The sequence below is a fragment of the Myxocyprinus asiaticus genome, chromosome 7 (assembly GCF_019703515.2).
Source record: "Myxocyprinus asiaticus isolate MX2 ecotype Aquarium Trade chromosome 7, UBuf_Myxa_2, whole genome shotgun sequence".
Taxonomy (NCBI): domain Eukaryota; kingdom Metazoa; phylum Chordata; class Actinopteri; order Cypriniformes; family Catostomidae; genus Myxocyprinus; species Myxocyprinus asiaticus.
The window spans coordinates 2,946,405-2,972,500 of NC_059350.1; the positions used below are offsets into that span (position 1 = coordinate 2,946,405).

General features: G+C 39.0%; 2 protein-coding genes across 5 annotated transcripts; both read right to left on the reverse strand.

Moving 5' to 3' along the window:
• Positions 1-2,690: 2,690 nt before the first annotated feature.
• LOC127443535 (lipopolysaccharide-induced tumor necrosis factor-alpha factor homolog) lies at positions 2,691-10,328 on the reverse strand. 4 transcript variants are annotated; one of them, XM_051702226.1, is made up of 7 exons: positions 10,215-10,328; positions 8,794-8,906; positions 8,547-8,648; positions 8,056-8,157; positions 4,451-4,552; positions 4,206-4,353; positions 2,691-3,271 (listed from the first exon to the last, which is right to left on the reverse strand). In XM_051702226.1, exons 2-7 carry the CDS (start codon positions 8,894-8,896, stop codon positions 3,166-3,168), a joined length of 663 nt encoding a protein of 220 aa, XP_051558186.1. In that variant the 5' UTR covers positions 8,897-8,906; positions 10,215-10,328; the 3' UTR covers positions 2,691-3,165. The 4 variants fall into 4 exon arrangements, 2 of the variants coding, with proteins under 2 accessions (XP_051558186.1, XP_051558187.1); XM_051702227.1 differs by lacking the exon at positions 4,451-4,552; XR_007897674.1 differs by lacking the exons at positions 2,691-3,271; positions 4,206-4,353 and adding an exon at positions 4,681-5,277 and having other exon boundaries at positions 4,453-4,552.
• A 2,334-nt stretch (positions 10,329-12,662) lies between these two features.
• LOC127443538 (lipopolysaccharide-induced tumor necrosis factor-alpha factor homolog) lies at positions 12,663-24,912 on the reverse strand. The gene is made up of 5 exons (XM_051702231.1): positions 24,589-24,912; positions 17,746-17,855; positions 17,129-17,215; positions 14,781-14,928; positions 12,663-14,089 (listed from the first exon to the last, which is right to left on the reverse strand). The coding sequence occupies exons 2-5, from the start codon at positions 17,843-17,845 to the stop codon at positions 13,984-13,986; spliced, it is 441 nt and encodes a 146-aa protein (XP_051558191.1). The 5' UTR covers positions 17,846-17,855; positions 24,589-24,912; the 3' UTR covers positions 12,663-13,983.
• Positions 24,913-26,096: the final 1,184 nt, after the last annotated feature.

The window sequence follows — 26,096 nt, forward strand, 5'->3', positions numbered from 1 at the left end:
CAGCCAACGCCAGCCAAACATCACTTCAGTCTATTACAATGGACTTCAGAGGATGAACTGATGCTAACTCCATCCATAAGACATGGGATACTTTATCCAAAGTGACTTACAGTGCACTTATTACAGGGACAATCCCCCTGGAGCAACCTGGATTTAAGTGCCTTGCTCAAGGACACAATGGTGGTGGTGGCTGTGGGGATTGAACCAACAACCTTTTGCTTACCAGTTCAGTGCTTTAGTCCACTACACCACCACCATTCCATAATGTACTTCATATGGCATTGCCTAAACCTTGGACTTAGGATAGACCTCACCGAAATGAACTGCGATGCACCAAACTGATCTCTGCCTGCATCACCTCGGTCTAGACTACAGATAGACTACACTCTTAAAACGGAATACATAGACTATCAATTAGTTGCCAACAAAAGCCTTCATCAGCAAACTAACAAAGGACAATGCATCTATGTGAATTTCTGCAGTTAATCCAGGATGAACTTCAAAGATATTAGTCATTAATCTTACAGTTCATACAAAATCTTTGTTTAAACACTGACTCTTAACTCTTACATAGTTTACTAATTTTGAACCATGACCTGCACTGCACATAAATAACTAATATTGTCATTATATTCATGATGTTATTCAGAGGGGCACTGGCTCCCACAGTGAGTCTGGTTTCTCTTAAGGTTATTTTTCTCCATTAACCAACATCTTCTGGAGTTTTGTGTTCCTTGCTTAAAAGATTAGTTCAAAAACACTAAATATTTCATGTGTTTTGCATATCTTGCCATCAGATTTCGGTATTACAGAAACACATGATAGTATTTGTGTTTTTTACCTTTTTTTACAGCAGCTTCACATAATGAGCTTTATATACAAATCATTGATATTGAACTCCTTGTAACATGCATAGATAAAAAGACAAAAGGTGTTGAACCTGAAGCAATGACTCAGCAAGACTTAAACAAAATGATCACTTTATTCACTATAAAACAATAGTCAGAACCTGATGACATATGTATAAAACAACAACAACAGCTTATCACCTTTCAGGTGCAAAATGTCTCTAATAAAAGAGAATAAAAGTGGAAACTACTTTCCAAGCAACAAAAGTGGAAATCTAAAAACATCAGGAACACTTTTGAACATTAGATATTGCCACCTGCCTCATGAAAACAGTTGCTGCCACAAACTGACCCTTCACTAAGCCCCGCCATAAAAAGCATTTCTGACCAATCCTATCTTGCCGCTTTTCTGTTTTCAAGTGACTGTGACGTTTGCCTCAATTCTGATTCACAGTCTCCACAGTTTTCAATCAAATTACTGTGTAAATTAACCATTTCTTTTACAAAAAAAAACCAAAAAAAAAAACCCTCGTTATCCCAGCCAACCCATCTGTTGACCACAACCTCACTATTCATCTTGGTTCAACTACACTAAAGCCAACCAGGACAGCCCAGAACCTAGACTGGTGGTTGATGACCAGCTTAACTTCACTGCCCACATCTCATCAAACGCTTTACAACATCAGGAAAATCAGACTTTTCCTGTCTGAATATGCTGTACAGCTCCTGGGCCAAGCTCTGGTCATTTCAAGACTGGACTACTGCAATGCTCTGTTGGCCTCCCAGTTAGCATGATTAAGCCACTGCAGATGGTCCAGAATGAAGCAGTGCGTTTGGTCTTCAATCAGCCAAAGAGGGCTCATGTCACCCCACTCTTGATTTGACTCCACTGGCTACCTGTAGCTGCCTGCATCAAATTCAAGGCTTTGGCTCTGGCCTTCATGACAGCCAATGGAACAGCACCCTCTTACTTAAATTCGCTCCTCCAAGTCTATGTCCCAGATCTATGGAACAAAGCGTCTGCTAAATGGCTAGCTGTAAATGTTTTGATTGTAAGACACCCTTTGTGGATACCATACAAACGAATGGGAAGAGCCATAAACGGACATCTACCTGTCACAAAATTGTAAACAAAATTCTCTTATAAAACAGCAATTTTATTATAGTAAACTCCACATGGATTATTTTGTGTAAACATGTTGAAGATTAGCGAACATGTGGTTAATTCATTAGGTGATGAGCTGTTCCCTCACTCAGTACACTCAAGCATCTCCATTAACATTCATTCAAAAAGAACGGCCTCTGGCCTCCTCTGCAATGTACCGCCACGTATGCTATGTTTTGCTAACCTAGAAGGCTTCGTCTTCATAGAAGAGTTCTGTTATAGTGTGTAGCATTTCTGCTCATTCTTTCCCCTGTGTGACAGTCACTATTTAGTGAATAGTGGATGAATGGGTAAGGGGTTTCAAACACAGTATTTGCATGAATGTGTAAAAATAGAAACAGAAATAGCCTGAGTTCAGCCCAACGGCAAGATTTCCTGTTAACCATTACGCTGTCACTTTGTAACACCTTTTGTGGTTTCCCTACACTCCAGGCCCTCTGTAGTTCATTGTGTTAGTATATATATATATATATAAGGATATCAGTTCTTTGAGTCACCTGTTGCACTGTATTTATTTGATCTAAAATGCTAACTCGTTTCAATGCAAGGTCATTATCAGACAAAACATGCTCTGAAAAAACAAACTTTTTTATGTATGTGCTGAACATGTGTTTGCTTTTTTTTTATCTGACTGAAAAAAAAAAACAATGTACAAGTTTAGATAAACTTTAGATAAATATTGTAGATAAACAACATTTTAATCAAATAAACATAAGCTTAAACTTATGATATGTTGTGCAAAAATGGCAACAAGAAGTAAAATTAACATTTTGCTTAATGTTTAGATCCCGCAGGATTTAAATTTTACATTTCATGATAGAATATTTATCTATCTATCTATCATCCATCCATCCATCCATCCATCCATCTTCATCATAACTGCATAAAAAAGGAAAGTGATAAAACAGAAACTAAATCACAGGACGTATTATACAATACATTACAATTCAGTTTGGTTTTAGGCATGCAATAGACAAATAGACGCAGATACTGGGGTACAGGTGAAGTGAAGATGTGCCTGACTGTATTGTATTTCATTATTTATACAAAGTGCAAAACATTTGAAGGCAGTTTTGGTTTGAGTTGTCTTAAATTCTCCTAAAGTTTAAGTGTTTTGGTAATTTGTTCAGATTTTCTTTGCTACAGAACAAGTTACATGCGTTTGTGCACATGGATGAGGGTCTTGCAGTTTGTACAGCGATGTTCTACATCCTTGCAGGCATCCACACAGAACGGAATCAAACAACATGGCCAGATCCTGGAATGACAAAATACATAGTTTTAAAGTGTGTGTGTGTGTGTGTGTGTGTGTGGGTGTGTGTGTGTACACTGGGAAATAAGTGTGTTTTTTCAAATCACTAATAATAGTATATCTATTTTATATTTTGATTTCATATTTAATGTTTCACTAATTATATTTGCCCCCAAATCATTTGAAGTATTTGAAGTATCACTGGTTTATTGTTTTGATAACCACTATTTCACATACACCGGCCAATAAATGTCACATAAAAACAAAACAAATAGTGAGATTGTGGGCGGTTATTGGCCAGAGTATTGCACGTAATGCGGCAGTTCTCAGGTGAAATGTCCACTGTGTGGCGCTAAAAGCGAGTAAAATTTCCCCCAAACAGATGAAGTTTTTAAGGTTAATGCTTAATCTAGTTTTAAATCAACAAAACCTATTTTCCAACCCTAAACCTTAAACCTAAACCAAACCAATACTGTCACAAGAACACATCATTTTGTGGTGCTTCTACGACACTTTCGGCTCACTCGCAACTAGCGTGCTATTAGGAATCTTTTGCATGGCAAGTGCAGAGCTCTATCAGTCGAGCGACCGCACAATTAGATCATGCATGAACAAGCTTGTAAATGTAGTTGGTTACATAATACAAACATTATAATGTCATGCACGACAGTAAAAGTGTATAGATGTCATAAGATAGCTATGTGTGAGGAACAGAGTGAAAGGTAAGTGTTTTTGAACTCATAATCTGCCATTTGTATGAAAGTGTATACAAATCACTGTTGTTTAAGCGCCTCTAGCATTCATTTCACCATGAAACTGTCATGATACGTAAAAATCATTTAGCAAAAATGTAGATATATTCTCGTGATTCTATGAGATCAGGTTGGCCGATAGTCAAAAGTCTGACTGTGCAAGATTATGGTATAGAATAGATAATTACATGAAAATGCCAAGACCAACACAGATGCCCCAGACGAGCAGACCATTGATGAATGTTGTTTCTGTGACAACCTGCTGGTGGCAGTGTGGGCATTTCATTTGCCCCGGGACATCAGTCAGACGTGGGGGAATCATTACCATCTGCGGGACTAAAAACACACACATGCTTCAAAATGTATAGTATTTATGATCACAGTTACTCTTCTTACAGCCTTGACATTTTAAGAGAGGGGCATCATCACTCACCTACACCAGGCATAGATGTAGACTGGACAGTTTGAGTCACAGTGGATGCAGACATGACTGTCCCTTGTGTGGGTTGTTGAGTGTAAACTGTGCCCATTTGAGCTGAAAAAATAAATACATTATATATATATATATATATATATATATATATATATATATATATATATATATATATATATATATATATATATATATATATATATATATATATATATATAGGATGAACTTACAGAACCTGTTAAGTGCAAGTAAAAGATCAATTCCATAATTTTTAGTGACATGTATATCATCATTGCATGTGACCCATTCTTGTCCATCTTGTGAATACATCTCGTCTACTGAATAGAAGACACCATGTCAGTGGAATGGACACATCAACTTCATGCACCATGCTGATGCTGCTAATGCATTGGAGACTCTGATGTATGAGCCCCTCTTAGGCAAGCCCTTGAGGATCATGTGGTTCCAACCCCTGGCCAGTACTGAGAACTTTGTAAAACTCTGATGTCATCATCCAAGAAAATTGTGAAGAGAGCTCTGACGTGACATCGGCTTATGTCATCATCCAAGAAGACTGGAAAAGGGTCAACAGCATCAGTCACCCTGAAGTGTCTGTACATGCAGAATCTGCCATACAGCATCAGTAGTGAGGAGCTCAAATCTTTGTTCTCTCCGTTTGGAAGAATCAGTAGTGCAATAGTGAAGATGAAGAACGGATGGAGCAAGGGCTTTGGATTTGTCACTTTCCCCTCCCCTGAAGATGCCACCAAGGCACTGATGATGATGAACGGCCAGTTTGGCAAACAGTGGTTGAGAGTCACTCTGTCCTGGAGCATTGAGAAAAACACACACACAAAAAAGATCGGGTAAAGCACTGACACAACATCACCTGACGTCATCGTCAAAGAGATTCAGAAGGTTAGCTATGATGTGACATCATAGGATGACATCACTGAAGGGGACTGTAAGGAGAGCTCTGACGTGGCATCATCTGATGTCATTGTCCAAGAGAATTGGAAAGAGAGCTCTGATGTGACGTCGGCTGATATCATTGTCGAAAAAGACTGGGAGGAGAGCTCTGATGAGAAGGTCATTTCAGCACCCGCACAGACCTATACCTATTGCCAGACTGGGAGAAGAACCATCGACCCACCATATACCCAGGTGGTCCAGAAGTTGGCCTCGTTGCACAAGGCATCTTGAGCCCGGAATAATTCTGACAGTGGATGTGACCAGGAACCTTCTGTGAAAGAAGATCTTGAGGAGGTGAGTGATGACTCAAGTCAGCGGTCATCATCATGGGGACCCAGGCTTAGAAACACCTTGGGAACAGTAGTGCAAAGTCGCAATAACAATCATTGGTCTCTTGGCCCTGACTGTCCTCAAGCGATCAAGGAAAATTGTCTGGATCCACGTGCATTGTGTGCAACCACAACAAAAATGTTGTTTTTCTTTGCGTGAAATAATACATACATGATTATGTTAAATTGTTTTACACAATGACAGTGGATAGTGCCTCACTTTAAAACTTTAAAGGAGAACTAAAAGTAAAAGTAGTCCATTCGACTCTTACATCATATTAAAGAAGTCTACTGAAGGCATACAATAGGATTTGGTGAGAATTTGCAGTTTGAACAATCATGCATGAACTTGCATGAACATTCGAGCCACTGAGATCAAGCTTCTCTCATAGCGCTAATGAACAATAAATATTCTGTTACAGTGGATATTCAAAATAAGGCATCTGAGCTCTCAACTTCTATACGTAACTTTTTCATATATTTAGTGTATTCTTAATTTTTCTCAAGTTTGCCATTAGTTGTGAAAACTGATCGCACTGTGAATTCTGCGACAGTAGGTTAAAAGTTTTCAACTGAAATCGGTTTGTGCTTTACGAAATTCAAACCACTGCCCCCAGTGGCCGAAACTGGAAGTTTTGTTGAACGTATGAGCACATGTGAGCTTGAGTTTTCAGATGAAATGTCCACAGAGTGGCGTCAAAAGTGAAATGACTCGTTTTTAGTTATAAACTATATAATACAGTCAACAGGAATGCATATTTTATTAACTCCACCCTCTATCCCAAACCCCAACACACAACAGCGCTAAGTATACTTGTGTACAAGTCATTCAAAGTATACTCCATTTGACCATCGCTGCAGGCGCGCTACGACTGCTATGCGATACAGGACTATGTCTCTTCAGGAGTTTAGACCCAAATGTCTTAATAGTCTTCAGACTCGAGTTATAATAATGCATGTACATCCACAGTTGTTGTTGTTTCTAACTTCGTCTCCTGTTGTTTACAGCCTTTACTTAATCTTCTTGCACTCATTTGTGGAAGCAACAGCTCAACTGTGAGTGTTGCCACTTTGTGGACCCACTAATTAGTATAACAATTCCACGCACATGTGCAGACTATGCGTACAAAGTATGCACAGTTGGAAAAATTGGGTTGCTCGCGCACATTGCTGGCTTACCCTGCTGGTGACAAATTTATGTCAATCTCCCAAGTATACTTTGGGCTCAACCACCAGTGGAGTAAAAATGTAATTTTAAGGCAAAAATACAACCTCCAAATCACCTTCACCATGTGGTACCTGTTACTTTTCTCAGCGTTGGCCAGGATGGGCCAATCACAGTTGTTTATTATTACTGGATTTTTTAAATGCTTTTATAGTTAATGCTGAGGTGGATTTCCATTCACAGGTATGAATTAACAGTTTTTATTAAAAAATAACTATCCAGTGTTAAATGTCTCCAATGGGATATAAAATGTTCTGAGATTTAAATGTGGATACATGGAGGATTCGGTTTTTCAGAGCGTCAAGCGCCCCCTGCAGGAATAAAGCTTTGTGTCTCTCTAGACACAGTCAGTGGCTGACAACATATGCAATTTTGGTCTGTAGGTCTGTTACCCACACAAAACTTTCAAGTAAATTTTGAAAACATGAAATATGAGGCCTGGGTAGCTCAGCGAGTAAAGACGCTGACTACCACCCCTGGAGTCGCAAGTTCGAATCCAGGGCGTGCTGAGTGACTCCAGCCAGGTCTCCTAAGCAACCAAATTGGCCCGGTTGCTAGGGAGGGTAGAGTCACATGGGGTAACCTCCTCGTTGTCGCTATAATGTGGTTCTCGCTCTTGGTGGGGAGCGTGGTGAGTTGTACGTGGATGCCGCGGAGAATAGTGTGAAGCCTCCACAAGTGCTATGTCTCCGCGGTAACACGCTCAACAAGCCACGTGATAAGATGAACGGATTGACGGTCTCAGATGTGGAGGCAACTGAGATTCGTCCTCCACCACCTGGATTGAGGCGAGTCACTACGCCACCATGAGGACTTAGAGCGCATTGGGAATTGGGCATTCCAAATTGGGGAGAAAAAGCAAAAAGAAAAAACATTTCAAACCCCCCAATGTTCAAACCAAATCTACACCATTGGTCGAAGGAAAGGAATGTTGGAACAATGGCCAAGGAGTAACATACATACCATAAATTTTATAAAGCATTTCACATCATGAAACACCTAAACTGCTGGTTTACATCTATACACAAAGTGAGCCAGAGTCTTCTACTATAAAGAGAAACTTAAGCATCATCACTCACCTACACCAGGCATAGATGTAGACTGGACAGTTTGAGTCACAGTGGATGCAGCCATGACTGTTCCTTGTGCAGGCTGTTGAGTGTAAACTGTGCCCACTGGAACTGAAAGAAATATCAAAGCATGAGATGAATTTACAGAACCTTGAGTAAAAGTTTTGTGAAAGAATGTTATGCTATCTTTTGTTGCACATAAAAACATGTTACGTCAAACTCAAATTTGGCAATAGTACTTTTCACATTCCACAATACTAGTTTGTTCATCTGTATTTTTAGTTTGTGATGGCAGAGTTTTGGAATGCTGCAGGACGTCTTGTGTATTGTTCTACAGGTTTCAAACTCAAAGTTGCACAATCTTAAATTAGTTTTAAATGTAAAAATGTAAGGTAAATCTTACTGTACGTTTTAAACCTTATAAAACTTTTTAGGAACATTCTAGTTGACTTCTAAACCAGAGTCTCATAACACAATGTGAAACTAAGGCATCAATGCACCTATGCCAGGTGGAGATACAGCCTGGACTGTTTGGGTTACTGTGGGTCCTGCCATGAATGCCCCTGGTGTGGGTTGTGGGGGGTAAGCGTTGATCATTTGAACTGTAAAGAAGATCAAAACTCATGATGAAAACCCAGAGCAGAGCTGAAATTTATTATTGTCATGTTATGATTTTAAGTATTCAATGAACAATATTCTCATTTGTTTCTCTTTGTGTGGTCAAATCATAGATGAGGGTCAGCAGACCTGGTTGAGGTTGGTAAGGAAACTGCTGTACTGGGTAGGAAAGGTTGCCTTGGACCAATGATGGTCCAGGATATGGAGGAGGACTGATGAATCCTTTGTCCATTATCAACAATCTGTGAATGTAAATGAGCACAAAGAGGGAACTCAGTATTTGTTCTTGAGTGCTGTATATGCATGAATGTTTCACATGGAAAATTACCAAAGCATCAATACAAATAATAGATATAATGACAGAAGAAAAGATGTTGTTCATGGTAATAAAAATGTAATCAAATCAAAAATAATTAACTGCATTTATTTTTTATTTAATAGGAAGTACTTCTATCTAATATGTTTATATATAATACAGTGACCCCAAAAAGTTTTCGGACACTTAAGCCACTCTTAAAATGCACGATGCATGAAAACAACTGCTGAACATACGGGAGGCCATTTATCACACACTACTAGCACACTTCCTGTACACACTGACAACCAGAATGTGTAACAATACAACAGTAATTTTTTTCCAAACCTAACCTGTCCAACCTGTCTTTTTCCAAACCTGTCTTTTAGTGAAATGTTTTGCTTGAAAAGTGTGCTTCGTATCTAATGCAGTGACATTCATAAATAATTTTTACAATTGTGCCTGAAATGTCCAAATATTTTTCAGGGTCACTGTACATCTCTAGAAGTATATCTCTCTACTCTTTCGATTGCCGTACAACTGTTTTAGCATGAGATCTACTGACAGCAGAGCCCTGACCAGCTACGTTGCCGACATTTTATCTGTCAGGTTTCCTGTAAACTAAGAGACAGGTGAGTCAGCTAAATATGTGTTTGGAATAAAAGAGAGAAAGAGATAATCTGGGTCATGAGAGGCTAAATTAATGGCCAATATAATAGTGAAAATTAAAAGGACTTTTTAGTTTGATCACAAGTCTTCTGATTGGCTAAACAAACGATTTGACCGTGGCCCGGCTTATTGCCGAGCCTTCAGTTACAGGGACAGGTGTGATAATTCATGGCACCTATTTCAATAATATCTGACAGGTGATGCGGATGCTTTTTGCATGTCATTCAAGAAATGAATAAAGAATAACTTACAACACGTTAAATTTGACCATTACCACACAATACAGTAATTTCCTAGTACCATTCACTGTGAGTCACAATATAGTTAATTATAGTAAACTGGATAACTACTAGTGTAAAAAAAAAAAAAAACAAATACTGTGAAAGAACAGCAACTACACAGGAATATACTGTAAAGTCACACAATTTTTTGTAAAGTGTGTACGTGTTAAAAAAAACCCAATAAAGTTTTTGTTTAACTATTATGTTATTTAAAAATTGACTTCAAAAGTGACTACATCAGTACACTAAAGTAAAGAAACATAGCGTTCTTTTTTTATTATTTAAATGAGAATAAGAACACATACCTGGAGAGCTGTAGAAACTCTGAAGCTATTCCTTACAAATTAACTGAGAGTATAAAGAGAAAACAGGCTCAAGTATGATATGACAGAGAGAGGGTGGGTGGAGCTGGAACTATGGGTATGAGGGATGATAATGCAAATTCAGAATGAACTGCGTTCCTTATGAGAAGTGTGGAGCAACATGGTTATTCAATTCCACAAAAAAGATTTTTGCTGCTTGTTCAAGTTACTTAATATAAACTAAAGCAACACAATTCTTGAACATTTTGTCACAACTTGATTTCATTGCATTCAATCCATTTAAATTTGAAAGTGCAACTTTACTTTATCCATTTGAGTTGGGACTTCATGAATGTTGCATTGATGAAACTGGGCAGGGGATTTCTATTTCCTAGCATGCTTTGCATGGGATTGGATAAGTAGAACAAATGTTGAAATTAAGTGTTATTTTTATGCATTTTTGAGCAAGATGAGAATACAAGGAGCCATTTGGTATTTAAAAAGAGTGTCTGATTTCCTGGAGTTTTTGGGTTGTCCTTTTGTTGAATAATGGCATACACAGTACTTATGTTAATTAAATTAATGAAGTTGGACCAACATAAGAAAATTAATTAAATGAACTTAAGTAAATTGAGTTTGACGAACTAATTAAGTTGAGTTAAAACTACAATAGTTCATTCAATTGACCTAATCCAACTAAATTATGTTGGCTCAATTAAACTGTCTTTATCGATAACTTTCTACAATTCAATAAAGTAAGGGTAATGACTTCACTTTAGTGCTAATATAAACTGTTTCTATTGTGCTTTTCTGCTTTGGGAAGCCACATGCAACTCATCTGCAATCTCATTTTATTAAAGTTTTTGTTTGTATGTATCTTTGCAAACAAACGTAAATGGACGATAAGGCTACAGGATGAAAGTGGATACATCATTAATGGTAGAGGAGTGGTCCAATGTACAGTATGAAAACACATTACCTCCCATTCTGTATACAGAACTGCACATATTTGAATGAGCTTCTTAATTGGTCTGCACTGTAGAGCAAAATATTTCTAAAGTAGGCCTATGTGTGAAAGGGTTGAGCAAACCATTGAGATATTCGGTTTCCGTGACGAGTTCCTCCAGGCAATGAAAACATGTAATGTGACCTGTTCATCAGTGACATGTATAAACACATTAAAGACTGAACAAATATGAATAGATCAAACTGTCATGACTACCATATGCTCTCTAGTGTTTAAACAAGAAACCACATCAATGTTCTCAAAATTGATTCCATCGATTCATTCAGAGTGTGCCTTGGTCATACCTGCTAATGTTTTATACCCAGAGATAAATCTCCCAGAGTTATAACATGTCAAACAGGGATCACAGTATTGTGTTAAATGTCTGTACAGTTCTTTGGTGCTGAACACTCACATACTGGGACTATGGTAATGCCAAATCATATTAGAGCAATAAGCCAAGAGAGGCAGTGCGGTAGTGACTTTATCACGGTTTGCGGTGTTAGGCACAACGCAGAGCGGCAAATACAAAAACGACGGCAACAGCAATATGATGAAAGATAGCCTAGGCCTACTCATTTTTTAAAAGCAGTTCAGTGTGTTACTGATAATAGTTTGAATAAATAATTATTCTGCCAAGTTTGACCACTCCCTTCAGAGCGCAAGTTATTACCCTTCAGGCTTTCACTCCTCCTCTGTTTGATTCGGACGAGGTGGAGAGGCTCCACACACTATGTCCCGTAAGGGTGTTACGTGCATATGACGATCATAAGAGCCAAATGAGACTGTCAAATCAGCTTTTTGTGTGTGTCACAGGTTGCTTTAAGAATCTGGCTGTTTCCAAACAAAGGCTTTCACATTGGATCTTAGATGCCATTGCGCTCGCATTTGACTCGTAAGGCATACAGTGCCCTATTGGAGTTAAAGCTCACTCCACTAGACGCATGGCCTCTTTATGAGCATTATCTAATGGTGTTTCCCTTGAAGACATCTGCCTAGCTGCAGGTTGCACTTCCCCCAGGACATTCGCTCGGTTTTACAACCTGGATGTCACCTCTCTCTATTTTCCCAAGTGTTTACTGTGAAGGAGAGCTAGACTGTGTTTTCTGCTTCTTACTACCAGCTTATTTATACATGCTCATTCCATATGCTGCAGTCAGCTGTCACCCTATATGAATTTTCACGATTTTCATGCGAATCAGTAGCACGGCATGATGGTATACATTCCTCAAAGCGTCAGCAACGCAGCATTGAAATGACCGACTTGAAAGGGAACGATAAGTTTACAACTGTAACCACAGTTCCCTGAAAGCAGGGAATGAAATGCTGCGTAAGCTGGTCACACTACTGAATCTGAGTATCGCTCTGTACTCTTCATATTGTAGCGTTTCAAAGAAGCACACAGAGGTCTCACAAACATTTTAAAAGTTTATTATTTGGGCAACGGTAAGGCCAGTGTCCACGCCGTACAATTCTCAGGAATGATGTGTACACAACAGAACCCGCTACTTTTCCATTCCCCACCCCCTAGATAGACTAGAGTAATACCCGATTAAACACAGAAGAAATACATGTGCACACTAACAAAAGTATATATTGTGTTGTGCAAAAATGGCAACAAGGAGTAAATTACAATTGAATATACTGGGTTCAATACAAGTTAACTTATAATGTTGATTACCACAAAAATGAGTTAAAAAATAAAGCAAAAATCTGAATTACAGTGAGGCATTTATAATGTAAGTGAATGGGGCCAATCAGTTTATGTTAAATACTCAGTTTCAAAAGTATAGCCATGCATAAGACATAAACAATATGCATGTTAACATTGTAGTGTGATCAAATACTAGACCGATACTAACCTTTTCTGTGTCACGTTATATCAAATATTACAACTTCGTTGCCATGATGATGTAACGTCTTAATCATGTAATCCAGCAAAAAATAAAGATTTTAGCAACTTTACAGCTCACATAATACACAGAAGTTTTCACAGAAGAATTAATGTATGGTAAATGCTTTTATAAAATTCTAAGCTTCACATTTCTACCTTAAAAAAATTGTCCCCATTCACTTACATTGATTTTTGCTTTAGTTTAAAAAATAAAAATAAATGTATCCTCTTTTCTCCCCAATTTGGAATGCCCAATTCCCACTACTCAGTAGGTCCTCGTGGTGGTGCGGTTACTCACCTCAATCCGGGTGGCGGAGGACAAGTATCAGTTGCCTCCGCTTCTGAGACCGTCAGTCCGTGCATCTTATCACGTGACTCGCTGTGCATGACACCGTGGAGACTCACAGCATGTGGAGGCTCATGCTACTCTCCACGATCCACACACAACTTACCACGCGCCCCCAAAAAAATCCTACCTGGGGTGGTATGATTTTTACTTTATTTAAAGAAAAGTGGGACAAATCTAAATTAAATTGTCTGGTAAACAAACGTATACCACAAATGCTGTTGATTGAGCTTAACTTGTATTTAACCCTGAATATTCCTTTAATTACATTAACATGTGCATGATCAGTACATTAAGAGATAAATCTTCCCTCAGAGCCATGGTGCTCTTACAGTGTCACAGGTTTGTTATAAGCCTTACATAATAAAACAGTATAAATATACAGTATATCCACTTATGTCCAGTAAAGGCTGAATAATTAAGGCACTAGGGCAATTTTGGTTTGTGTTCAAGAGAGCTCTCTTAAACTCTCCAAAATAATTTTTTTTCTGAAGATTAGTCCAGATCTTCTTCACTTCAGCACAAGTTACATTCGTTTGTACAGGTAGATGATACTTTTGCAGTTTGGACAGCAATGTTCTACATCCTTGCAGGCATCCACACAGAACGGAATCAAACAACACGGCCAGATCCTGCAAAGACACAGTAAACACAATCAGTTTGTGTACATTTGTTTTCTCATATAACTTTAATGTGTTTTTATTTCAGTTTTAATGGTTCACTGATTTGCTCGTATACTCTCAGCCTGAAACTGTGGAACTTTTGCCTAACTTCGATTGTTGCTTGACAAATTGAACAATATGATGCCAATGAGACCTGTACAACATCGACGGCCTCGACTGCCTTTTATGTTAGTCTGTAACTTTTTAGCTAAGACTTTGGTCATGATTAACAGCATTGACAAGATGTTTTGAACATCAAAACATGAAATGATACAAACAAAAGATATCACAGTAAATTCCGATTGATTATGCCTCCAAATTTGGCCCCTTTGTGTCGAATTTCTGACAAGCTGCACCATGTGGTGAATGTTCATGCCCTGAAAATCTGCCCGCTGTGCCTTTGACCTCACATTATACCACAGAAAAAATCAAACTGTGGTTAGTGGTTTTATAATTTGCTTAGAAAGCCCCTTCCTTTCTAAATGAGCGGCTCTTGGACAGAATAAGCTACAATTTAACTTTACGGGAATAGACAAAAGTCTGTTTACGTGAGACCAATTTGCACCTCACCGGAGCGATTGACACCACATGACCTCGGAACTTGAGTGAGTGTGATTGTGTGTTATCATATTGTACAGTAATGATCAACATGGTTCCTTACAGCAAAATGCCAAGACCTCCACAGATGGCCCAAGTGAGCAGACCGTTGACGTATCTTGTCTCCGTGACAACCTGTTGCTGACAGTGAGGGCATTTCATCTGCCCCGGGACATCAGTCAAATGGAGGGGCATAACCACCACCTGTGTTACTACTCACAAAGACAACATAATATATTCTTGATCATATAGTTCATAGTTACAGCTCGTTTATGCTGGTGTCCCCACTATGCTTCTTAAAGGTACAATACAGACTTTCTATCAACATCTGTGTTTAAAACATTAAATTGCATGTTAATTGTGGATGAACATCGTTTTGTTTTATTTAAATAAGATGAACACGTATAAGGTCATGTAAATGGCTTAAACATTTTTCGTTTATCGGGGTAAGGTCATAAACATTTTAATCTTTAATATAGATTTTTGCCTATTACCCCAATTTCAAATGATCTGTATATATATATGGTTTTATTGAGGTCATAATCTGCTTCTTTGATGAAAAGGAATGTAAAAAAAAGAAAATGTATGCTACAATACTAGTTAAACCATCATCATAAAATCATGAAGATACACTACACAAATGCTATTTTTTTATGAACTTTTATTAACTTCAGCCAAATATTAGCAAACTTAGCAAGCTAGAAACAACTAAATGCACTATAAATTACCATTGCGTTGGCAAATTGACGATTATGAGTCACCGCGTACTAAAGCCATTCAGCCAGCATGGTTGAGTAGGGTTAGCTAACCGTGCTGAGAATTCTGGGTTGAGAACAGTTTATAATCGCGCCGTGCCGAATTGTGCTCAAGTGGATAGCTACTGTAACTGGTCGTACCTTGCTCAGAACCGTTCGGCCCGATGGTGGAAAAGCGGCTATATTTCCCGCCAAACTGATCCAGACCAAATCAATACTGTAGGCTTAACGTAGTAAGGCAAAAACACTTTTATGTACTGGCTCACAGTGCTTGATAGTAAATGATTACGGATTACGTAATCATATTACAAAAATCAAATACTTGTAATTGGATTAAATTACATATTAAAATACTTGTAATTGGACTACAGTTATTTTTATAGATTACATGATTACACATTAACAAGGCAATGGCAGTAAATTGTTAATAATTTATTGATCATTTTCATATCAGTATCATCATATTCTTACTCTGAAGCACAATAGGCTCACAGATGAACATTCTGAGCATGTGCTCCTTTTACGTTACAACAGTAAGATATGCACCTCATCTAAGAAATAGGTGATGGACTATTATTAAGTAGTAAGGGTTAAAAGTAAGTGTGTCAGAGTTTTGAGCTGTTAGCTTTGCCCTAGCAATGTCATTACTGTTGATTTCAGATTCATTACTGTTTGTTCATGTAATGTTTTTATTGTTTTATGCACTTAAAATGAAATAGATATGTTAATAAATGGGTTTTTTTTACTATTTCTTACTACCTCACCAATGGTGTGCAGCTCACACATTGAACTTAATTGCTTCAAAGGATCTAGTGAATGCCATCTGTAAGGGTCCTGCCCACAGGGTTCACAATAGTTCAACTGCAAAATGTGCAGCAATATGGAACAAAGCCCGTCACTCTACTGTTGCTGCTGATGCAATGGAGTCCATGCACTGTCATTGTTCTTAGATTTAATGTTTATTTCATTCATGCAATGTTTAATGCACTTTTTAAAAATTTCGTAAAGTAATCCGCCTTGCACTGCTGGCTCAATATTGGTATTTTGTTCATTTCTTTTTTTTTTTTTTACCCAATTTGGAATGCCCAATTCCCAGTGTGCTTTTAAGTCCTCGTGGTCGTGTTGTGATTTGCCTCAATCCAGGTGGTGGGGGACGAATCCCAGTTGCCTCCGCGTCTGAGACATCAATCCGTGCATCTTATCATGTGGCTTGTTGAGCGCGTTGCCACGGAGACATAGCGCGTGTGGAGGCTTCATGCCATCCACCGCAGCATCCACGCTCAACTCACCACAAGCCCCACCGAGAACGAACCAAATTTTAGCGACCACGAGGAGGTTACCCCATGTGACTCTACCCTCCCAAGCAACTGGGCCAATTTGGTTGCTTAGGAGACCTGGCTAGAGTCACTCAGCATGCCCTGGATTCGAACTAGCGAACTAGTGAACTCCAGGGGTGGTAGCCAGCGTTTTTTACCACTGGGCTACCCAGTCCCTGGTATTTTGTTCATTTCTAACTTCAAGAAATCCTCCGTAGTGTACGACTTTAACCAAATTAATGAATTTAACCACAATTTTCCCATGCTGGTTGGCTTCTCCAGCTAAGTTTAAGTACTAAAAATTAAGCAATACAAAGTGAAATTGTGGCAGAATTACTCACCTACGGCATGCGTAGGTTGGCCTGCTGGGGCTCCAGTGGCCGAAGTCATACCGACCCCCTGCGTTTGTAAGTGGGGGTACACCGGACCTGTAAAAACATTAAAGCACATAATGGAAACCAACAGAACCAGTTACATTTCAAATGATCAGTCACACGTTTTTCACATTGCCAGTTCTTTGAAAGACTTCCAGATATTTAGTATGAGACACTTAGTAGCAATCCAACTAGATATCAACAAACAGAACTGTATTTCATTTTGTTTTCTGAGTTATGTCCGTGAAATTATCTGTAACAGAAATCCTTACTACAAAGCCACACACGTTTTTGTAAATTTCCTTGTTGTTATCGGTGGACCATGGACTGACATTGCTGAGTTTTTGTTTGAATTAGTTTTTTACACCCATTTATTTATGGTGGTATCAACTATTTTTAAGATAGCACCCACTGTAAATGCAAAGTAAATACATAGCAAACTGTGACTGGTTGCTTTGCATGTCAGTCATATGGTCTCTTCCTGACTCATTGGGTGATTTTTGGCCAGAATAAGCTGTGATGTGGACCAGACTTTATACAAATAGTTAAAAAATCTAGCCACATGAAACTAAGGGCCAACTGACCTGGTTGAGGTTGGTATGCAATTGGTTGTCCGGGGTATGACATGTTGGGTTGGTCCACCTGTGGACCAGGATACGGAGGGGGATTGTGGCCTTTCTCCATTACCAACAATCTGTTAATGAGAAAGAATGAAATAACTTAGTCTCTGTTCTATCTTTGTTCCAGTATCTCAACTGTAGAGCATGCTGCTTGCAACCAGGAGCAGACTTAGTGATTTAGGGGCCCTAAGCAACCCCAGGTATGGGGCCTCACCTCACCACATACTCTCGCCCTTTTACTTTGATATTACAGGAAATGTTCTGACTTACCCAGGATTCCTTTTCACTAAGCCTACACTGTTGATTGGAGGAGCTGCTGCTATAGTTTCCAGGCTATGAAATGAAATGTAATCAGTTTGAAGGCCACTTTAATGAAGGCACCAGCACTACACATGAACTAAAATAGATAATACACTTTCAAACACACACACACACACACACACACACACACACACACACACAAATGGATGAAGATACACTATATTGCCAAAAGTATTCGCTCATCTGCCTTTAGACACATATGAACTTAAGTGACATCCCATTCTTAATCCATAGGGTTTAATATGACGTCGGCCCACCCTTTGCAGCTATAACAGCTTCAACTCTTCTGGGAAGGCTTTCCACAAGGTTTAGGAGTGTGTTTATGGGAATTTTTGACCATTCTTCCAGAAGCGCATTTGTGAGGTCAGACACTGATGTTGGACGAGAAGGCCTGGCTCGCAGTCTTCGCTCTAATTCATCCCAAAGGTGCTCTATCGGGTTGAGGTCAGGACTCTGTGCAGGCCAGTCAAGTTCTTCCACACCAAACTCGCTCATCCATGTCTTTATGGACCTTGCTTTGTGCACTGGTGCGCAGTCATGTTGGAACAGGAAGGGGCCATCCCCAAACTGTTCCCACAAAGTTGGGAGCATGGAATTGTCCAAAATCTCTTGGTATGCTGAAGCATTCAGAGTTCCTTTCACTGGAACTAAGGGGCCAAGCCCAGCTCCTGAAAAACAACCCCACACCATAATCCCCCTCCACCAAACTTCACAGTTGGCACAATGCAGTCAGACAAGTACCGTTCTCCTGGCAACCGCCAAACCCAGACTCGTCCATCAGATTGCCAGATGGAGAAGCGTGATTCGTCACTCCAGAGAACGCGTCTCCACTGCTCTAGAGTCCAGTGGCGGCGTGCTTTACACCACTGCATCCAACGCTTTGCATTGCACTTGGTGATGTATGGCTTGGATGCAGCTGCTCGGCCATGGAAACCCATTCCATGAAGCTCTCTACGCACTGTTCTTGAGCTAATCTGAAGGCCAGATGAACTTTGGAGGTCTGTAGCGATTGACTCTGCAGAAAGTCGGCGACCTCTGCGCACTATGCGCCTCAGCATCCGCTGAACCCGCTCTGTCATTTTACGTGGCCTACCACTTCGTGGCTGAGTTGCTGTCATTCCCAATCGCTTCCACTTTGTTATAATACCACTGACAGTTGACTGTGGAATATTTAGTAGCGAGGAAATTTCACGACTGGACTTGTTGCACAGGTGGCATCCTATCACAGTACCACGCTGGAATTCACTGAGCTCCTGAGAGCGGCCCATTCTTTCACAAATGTTTGTAGAAGCAGTCTGCATGCCTAGGTGCTTCATTTTATTCACTTGCGGCCATGGAAGTGATTGGAACACCTGAATTCAATTATTTGGATGGGTGAGCAAATACTTTTGGCAATATAGTGTATGTCCTTGATGCATAATAAAAAAAAAAAAATAAATAAAAAAAAAAAATGTTTCCCTCGCATTCCCTGATATGAACTGCTAACTGTGTCAATTCAACGATATAAAAATGTAATCTACTACAAAATATACTAAGTAAATTTTATATATCTCCTCAACATCTCCCTCTCCCTTCCTCTATCAATTCTGGCTCTGGCCCACATGAAGGAGATCACCAGCTAAATTTGACCCTGCGTGCTTTTGCCTCAGCAAATCTTGTTATCAGAGATTCTATGTCCAATGTCTTCCTGACTTCATGTTCAGTGGCGAGAACAGCAAGTGCAGAAAGCCTCTCCTGGGACATGGATGTTCTTAGATAGGTTTTAATCAGCTTCAGGGATGAAAAACTTCTCTCACCTGAAGCAATTGTCACAGGTAGAGTGAGAAGCAGTCTTAGGGCTATGCTCAAATTAGGATACATGTCAAGGACATTCTCTTTATATATGTTATATATATATTAGACCTTCAGCATCAATGTCATGCATTCTTTGCTCCAGTCTTTGGCAACACTCATCCAGTTTCCCTTCCTGCTCTGTTTCTCATCATGTCATGGGAGTAGAGAAATCCATACAGCTCATAGAAGCTTTCCATGTGAGAGAGTCGTGTCTATAATGGGCAGGAAAAACTCCCTTTTGAAATGCTCCTCTGGAGTTGACTTAGTTTGACCTCTTCATTCATACTGAAACTGTATTGCTGCTCTTCTCTGATGCACCTCTGGCCAGCTCATCTCCACCTCATCTCCCTGGCATCTGTTTTAGCAGCAGTTAGGCCCTGATCCCGATTATCCTGTAGGAATTCTCTCACTCCCCTTGTTTATATTCTTAGTGTCTCAATTAAGACTGTAGGGCTCTGCTACAGTCTCAATTGCTCACTCTGTTGATATGGTACAACACATTGTACCATACAATGGTGCTAATAATGAAAGGCCATGTCTGTATCTCTTGGCAGATGCTTCCAGCTGTTGAAACAACATCTGCATCCCATTTCTCTATAGCATACTCTATTAGAGCAGACAAAGATTTCACCATCTCAGGAAGCTGGTAATGCACTGCTTTAACACTGTCAACCCTACACTCCCAACTTGTTGTTGACAGTGCTTTCATTGTGAGGTCTTTCACGTGTTCCCTGAGAATGTCCCACCAGTGTACTGAGGAGCTAAAGAGTGTGTAGAGTCGCTGTAGTAGCCCAAAAAAAGCTTATCGAAGTCACATATGATTTGGCTGCATCACCTACAACAAGGTTGAGAGCATGACTTCCGCAAGGAACACGGAATACCTTGTTGTTAATTTCAAGCACTCTCTTTTGAACACCTTGTTTTTTTCCCTACATGTCACAGGGAATTCCATTATCATAGGACTGCCCACGGCAGTTGGCAATATCCAAACCTTGTGTCTAGGTGCCCTAGTAATGTCTCACACAAGCCCTTCCCTGTGGTGTCGACTACATTTAGAAAACCTACAAAATGCTCATGAATGGAAACACCTTTTGAGATCTCACAATTTACAGTCTTAATCACCACTGACAGTTGCTCCTTGTGACCAAGATCTGGAGTGCAGTCCATGATGATGGAAAAGTATTTGGCTTTCCTGACTCTCTCTACAATGGCATCCCTTGTACTTTTTGCCAAAATGGCAATGAGCTCATTTTGAATGTGCTTTCTGAGATACACTGGCGGCCAAAAGTTTGGAATAACGTACAGATTTTGCTGTTTCAGAAGGAAATTGGTACTTTAATTCACCAAAGTGGAATTCAACTGATCACAATGTATAGTCAGGACATTACTGATGTAAAAACAGCACCATCACTATTTGAAAAAAGTCATTTTTGATCAAATCTAGACAGCAGCCATCACTCCAACACCTTATCCTTGAGTAATCATGATAAATTGATCATTTGGTACTTGAAAATCACTTGCCATTATATCAAACACAGCTGAAAGATATTTGGTTCATTAAATGAAGCTTAACATTGTCTTTGTGTTTGTTTTTGAGTTGCCACAGTATGCAATAGACTGGCATGTCTTAAGGTCAATATTAGGTCAAAAATGGCAAAAAAGAAACAGCTTTCTCTAGAAACTCATCAGTCAATCATTGTTTTGAGGAATGAAGGCTATACAATGCTTGAAATTGACAAAAAACTGAAGATTTCATACAAAGGTGTACACTACAGTCTTCAAAGACAAAGAACAACTGGCTCTAACAAGGACAGAGAGAGTTGTGAAAGATGTACAACTAAACAAGAGAATAAGTACCTAAGCGGCTGCTTACGTCACTTATTGGTTTAGTCCGCCCCTGCTTGCAACACAAACATCACGTTCGCTAACCAGAGAACACACATAAACTGAAATGATGTATGAATGCACTGCTAAATGCTTTGTATCTGTCGACTGCATAAACTGACTCTTAGATAGACCCTGATCAGCAGGTCTGCCAACCTATTACATTTCATGTGTTTGTTTTAAACTGCATGACAGATGAGGATGACAGGTCTAAGTGCTTAAGTCAGTCTAAACAGAAGAGTTATTATTTATCTTTCCCACCCATACACATGCACGTTTGCCATTACATGCAAACACAAAGACTTTTTCCTTTTATAATGACTCAAAAATTGAACATCAGTTAGAGTGGTTTGCCACACTGCCCACTGAATAAGAGAAAGACAGCCAGATCTCATGAACATTACGTGACCTTGAAAACAGTTTTGCAAAACTAAATTACGTGCTTCATTACAAGTTTTGCTGCAGTTTCCCAGTGAAATGTCCAGTGTGGGGAACGGCAAAAACGAGTGAAATGGTTTTGTAATCAGATGAGATTTTTAAGGTGTATATTAGATGGTTTTAATGAGTAAAATGTACATCCCTTACCTATAGTTTTAATCTAAACCTAACCAATAGTGTTCTAAATGCAAATGAGAGGTGGAAATGTGGTCAGTGGGTCCCAAAATGTAGTCAGTGGGTTACAGGAGGGACTTATGCTTGCTTAAATGGACTCTGGTGGCCAAAATACCACAATTATAACTAGTTATAACTACACATTACATTTTTGAAAGGCTATGGTTGCTATGGTCCTGCCAACAATTACAGGCATGCAATATACACCGCAACATAAATCAATGGATGGCAACACATAAAGTAAAAAAAAAAGTGGCCCAATTTACCTGAATTCACCCTTTGTGTATTTAATTACAACTTCAGCCTTCTGAATGGCACACTTTAAACACAATCAAGTTTTGACGTAACTATTATCTTTATCTCAGTATCAAATAACTATTATTTTCATGTAAACATTACAAAGTGACATCACCTGATACAGACCATAGTCCAGATCCTTATCTTCACTGTAAAAGCTTGCCAGGATTTTACCAGATTTCTAACAATAAAATACTGTTTTCAGTATTTTACTGTAAAATCAGTGCACACTAGGTCATTTTCTGTCACAACACAACAAATGACTGTGAAAAAAGAAATTCGAATATCGCATTGCATTTTGGGAAAATTGTGTCACCATAATGGTGTTTAGTGTTCCCTCTGGATGGGACCTTATCTTATTTATTTCTAATTCACTTTCTCCCATTTGGTGCAGATGTGTTTAAGAACACCATTTATTGTACTGTGATGTATAAAGGAAAATTAGTCAATATAGTGGTTGACCGGCGCGGTGCTAGTGGTGGGCTTACCGGGCTATTTTTTTTAATCCTCTTTTCTCCCCAATTTGGAATGCCCAATTCCCACTACTTAGTAGGTCCTCGTGGTGGTGCGGTTACTCACCTCAATCCGGGTGGTGGAGGACAAGTCTCAGTTGCCTCCACTTCTGAGACCGTCAGTCCGCGCACGTGACTCGTTGTGCATGACACCGCGGAGACTCACAGCATGTGGAGGCTCATGCTTCTCTCCGCGATCCACGCACAACTTATCACGCGCCCCACTGAGAGCGAGAACCACTAATCGCAACCACGAGGAGGTTACCCCATGTGACTCTACCCTCCCTAGCAACTGGGCCAATTTGGTTGCTTAGGAGACCTGGATTGAGTCACTCAGCACACCCTGGATACGAACTCATGACTCCAGGGGTGGTAGTCAGTGGGTGAGCGGTAGCTATGAAGGTACTTCATAAAATGCATATTTGAACCCATTTAAAATTCTAAGAAAATGTAAAGTTAAATAAAATAAAATAAAATAAAAGTTAAATAAAATACATCCTTTCATTATCGTTTAAAATGGTGCTTTTGGTTATTTGTAAGGTATTATAGGAGATTTAAAAAGTATGATTTACTGACCGCCCTGCATTTGTCATATATTTTTTATGTTTGTCTACATATTTAATTGGCCTTTGTTTGATTGCTGTTTTAAAGTTATTTGAAATACCAAACAATATTTTTTTTGCTAAATATACAGTATGTCTCTCTCAAGTTTCTTTCTCATAAACACAACGTTTTAGTTGTTAATGATTAAATTCAAATCAGCGACTCTTGTTTAAATCAGTCTAATTTTATATAAATTATTTATGGCTAAACTGACTTGAGATCAGTTACAGCCTGCATTCTTTCTCATTTATATGCAACACAGTTTAGTTTCAAACCGCCTAGTATAACATTTCCAAACAGTGTGACTGTTTCGTAAAATGATTCGTAAAAATTTCATGAAGCGTGTTTTGAACGGCCATCACTATGAACGACGAGGAAGGGATGTTTGCAAACTAGGCTATAATATGGTTGGTTTTATTGCTCATGAACCTTGATATCATGAGTTGTCAATCAGGCACGCAAGATATCAACAAACTCAACGATGGTGACAATTAACAAACACTGTAAATAAAAATAATTTAAAAAACAGCACTGCTACATTACAGTACTTTCTTGGTCCTGTTCACTGTGAAGTCACAGAATACAGTTGTCTTTTAATTTTAATAAAGTGTAGAAATACTCCTGTAAAATATGCTGTGAAAGTCATGCAACTAGTAGCCAGGGATTTACTGTAAACTCACACAAATTCTTTTTTACAGTGTTCTTTTTAAATGTAACCACAAACACATGAGACTATGACACTTACCTGTGTGTTTCAGTAGTCACTGAAGAGCTGTGGACACTCTGATGCTGCTCCTTACAAACTCACTGTGTATACTGAGAATACAGAGAGAAGAGGTGGGGCTGAAACTATGGACACAAAGACTTAGCTACATAGAACCACACCCATGCTAATTTGTCTTAATACCTGAAAAAAGGGCATGCTCCCCCTGAGACATTCTTTTGCAGACAACAGCACCAAAGCATTAAATTGAGGTGACATTTTCTAGAGTACAATTTTGTAGCAGTGATGTAAATAGACTACAAAGAATCTCTAGATGGCAATACCATGTGATACTTTGATAGACTTTGATATATCAAAGCACATGTTGTAAAACATGGTTATGCCATGGCACTTTTTGATACTTTAACCCTTTATGCTCAGATGGGCCAGCGAGAATAAGAAAAAACAATCATCAAAAATAGTTTGAAAGCTTAGAAGCTCATCTTTCCAATGCATGAAGGTATTATGACCAAGTGAAATGAACAAGTGCTTTGAAATTTTCAGACAAATCAGGAGTGTTCCGTTTTGATAATTTATAAAACAATTTGCACTGTACATATTATTGCAATCGGTAAATAAACTGATCAAATGTCATGTGTCATATGTTGTTGGAAAACTCTCAAAGAGTAGAATACAACCAGCCTATTTGTTTTACTCACAGACAAAAATATAGCGAGTAATAACTAAGTATATGTCTTGACAATATTTTGGTGCTGCTTATGTTGCGTTTTCACTTTCAACTTTACAGAAGATAAAATATCACATACCAGTATGTGATACCTGTTACAGTCTGTCTCACTCGTGTTTCCTAGGACTCGTATTTTGAAGTGTTTCCCCCGGACTACGTTTCCCATCATTCACTGCCCTCATCACTGCCATCTGTTCCCCACTGTTCTCACCTGGTGTGTGTGTGTGTGTGCGTGTGTGTGTTTCTTTGTCAGTTCTTGTTGCTTTATGAGTTCCTGTTAGTTTGTTTCACTATTGCCATATTCAATAAAAGCCTGCATTTAGATCCAGCATCTCTCATCTCAGCAACCATTCATTACAGTACCATTATCACTTAGAGGAGGTGATTATCTTTCAAAAGAGCCCACACACAAGGTAATCAGATGCTTTGATCATTAGATAAACCACATGAAGCACAATGTTACATATGACCACCAGGAGATGGTGTCAATGACTCAAATGGCACAGAATGAAACTCATTCTGTGAAATCTCACTACAAAAATTATGTCACTATGCTTTGCACACCTTAAGTGTTTGCATGTGTACTTAGTTCTTATGTACAATTACATAACCACTGGTGGTGGTTAAGGAGAGTCCCAAAATTCCCTCCGGATAAACAGCACGAATATAATGCCAATATTAGTTATTTATGTGTAATACAAGTTATGTACTATTTGAGTAAACTGAGAATATTTTTGATGGGCAATGTTTAAAACTTAAAGATATTGATTGAACTGTAAGATTAATGATTAAGTGCTATGGA

Bases quoted from the DNA above. Each gene is read 5' to 3' on its own strand.
- LOC127443535 (XM_051702226.1), bottom strand. From the start codon at position 8,896: ATGGACAAAGGATTCATCAGTCCTCCTCCATATCCTGGACCATCATTG. The intron at 4,354-4,450 runs GTGAGTGATGAT...GTGTGTTTTTAG, and splicing joins TACATCTATGCCTGGTGTAG to TCCCGCAGATGGTAATGATT. The intron at 3,272-4,205 runs GTAATTATCTAT...TTGTCATTCCAG, and splicing joins GTTGGTCTTGGCATTTTCAT to GATCTGGCCATGTTGTTTGA.
- LOC127443538 (XM_051702231.1), bottom strand. From the start codon at position 17,845: ATGGAGAAAGGCCACAATCCCCCTCCGTATCCTGGTCCACAGGTGGAC. The intron at 14,929-17,128 runs GTGAGTAATTCT...CTTTGTGAGTAG, and splicing joins CCAACCTACGCATGCCGTAG to TAACACAGGTGGTGGTTATG. The intron at 14,090-14,780 runs GTAAGGAACCAT...GTGTCTTTGCAG, and splicing joins GGAGGTCTTGGCATTTTGCT to GATCTGGCCGTGTTGTTTGA.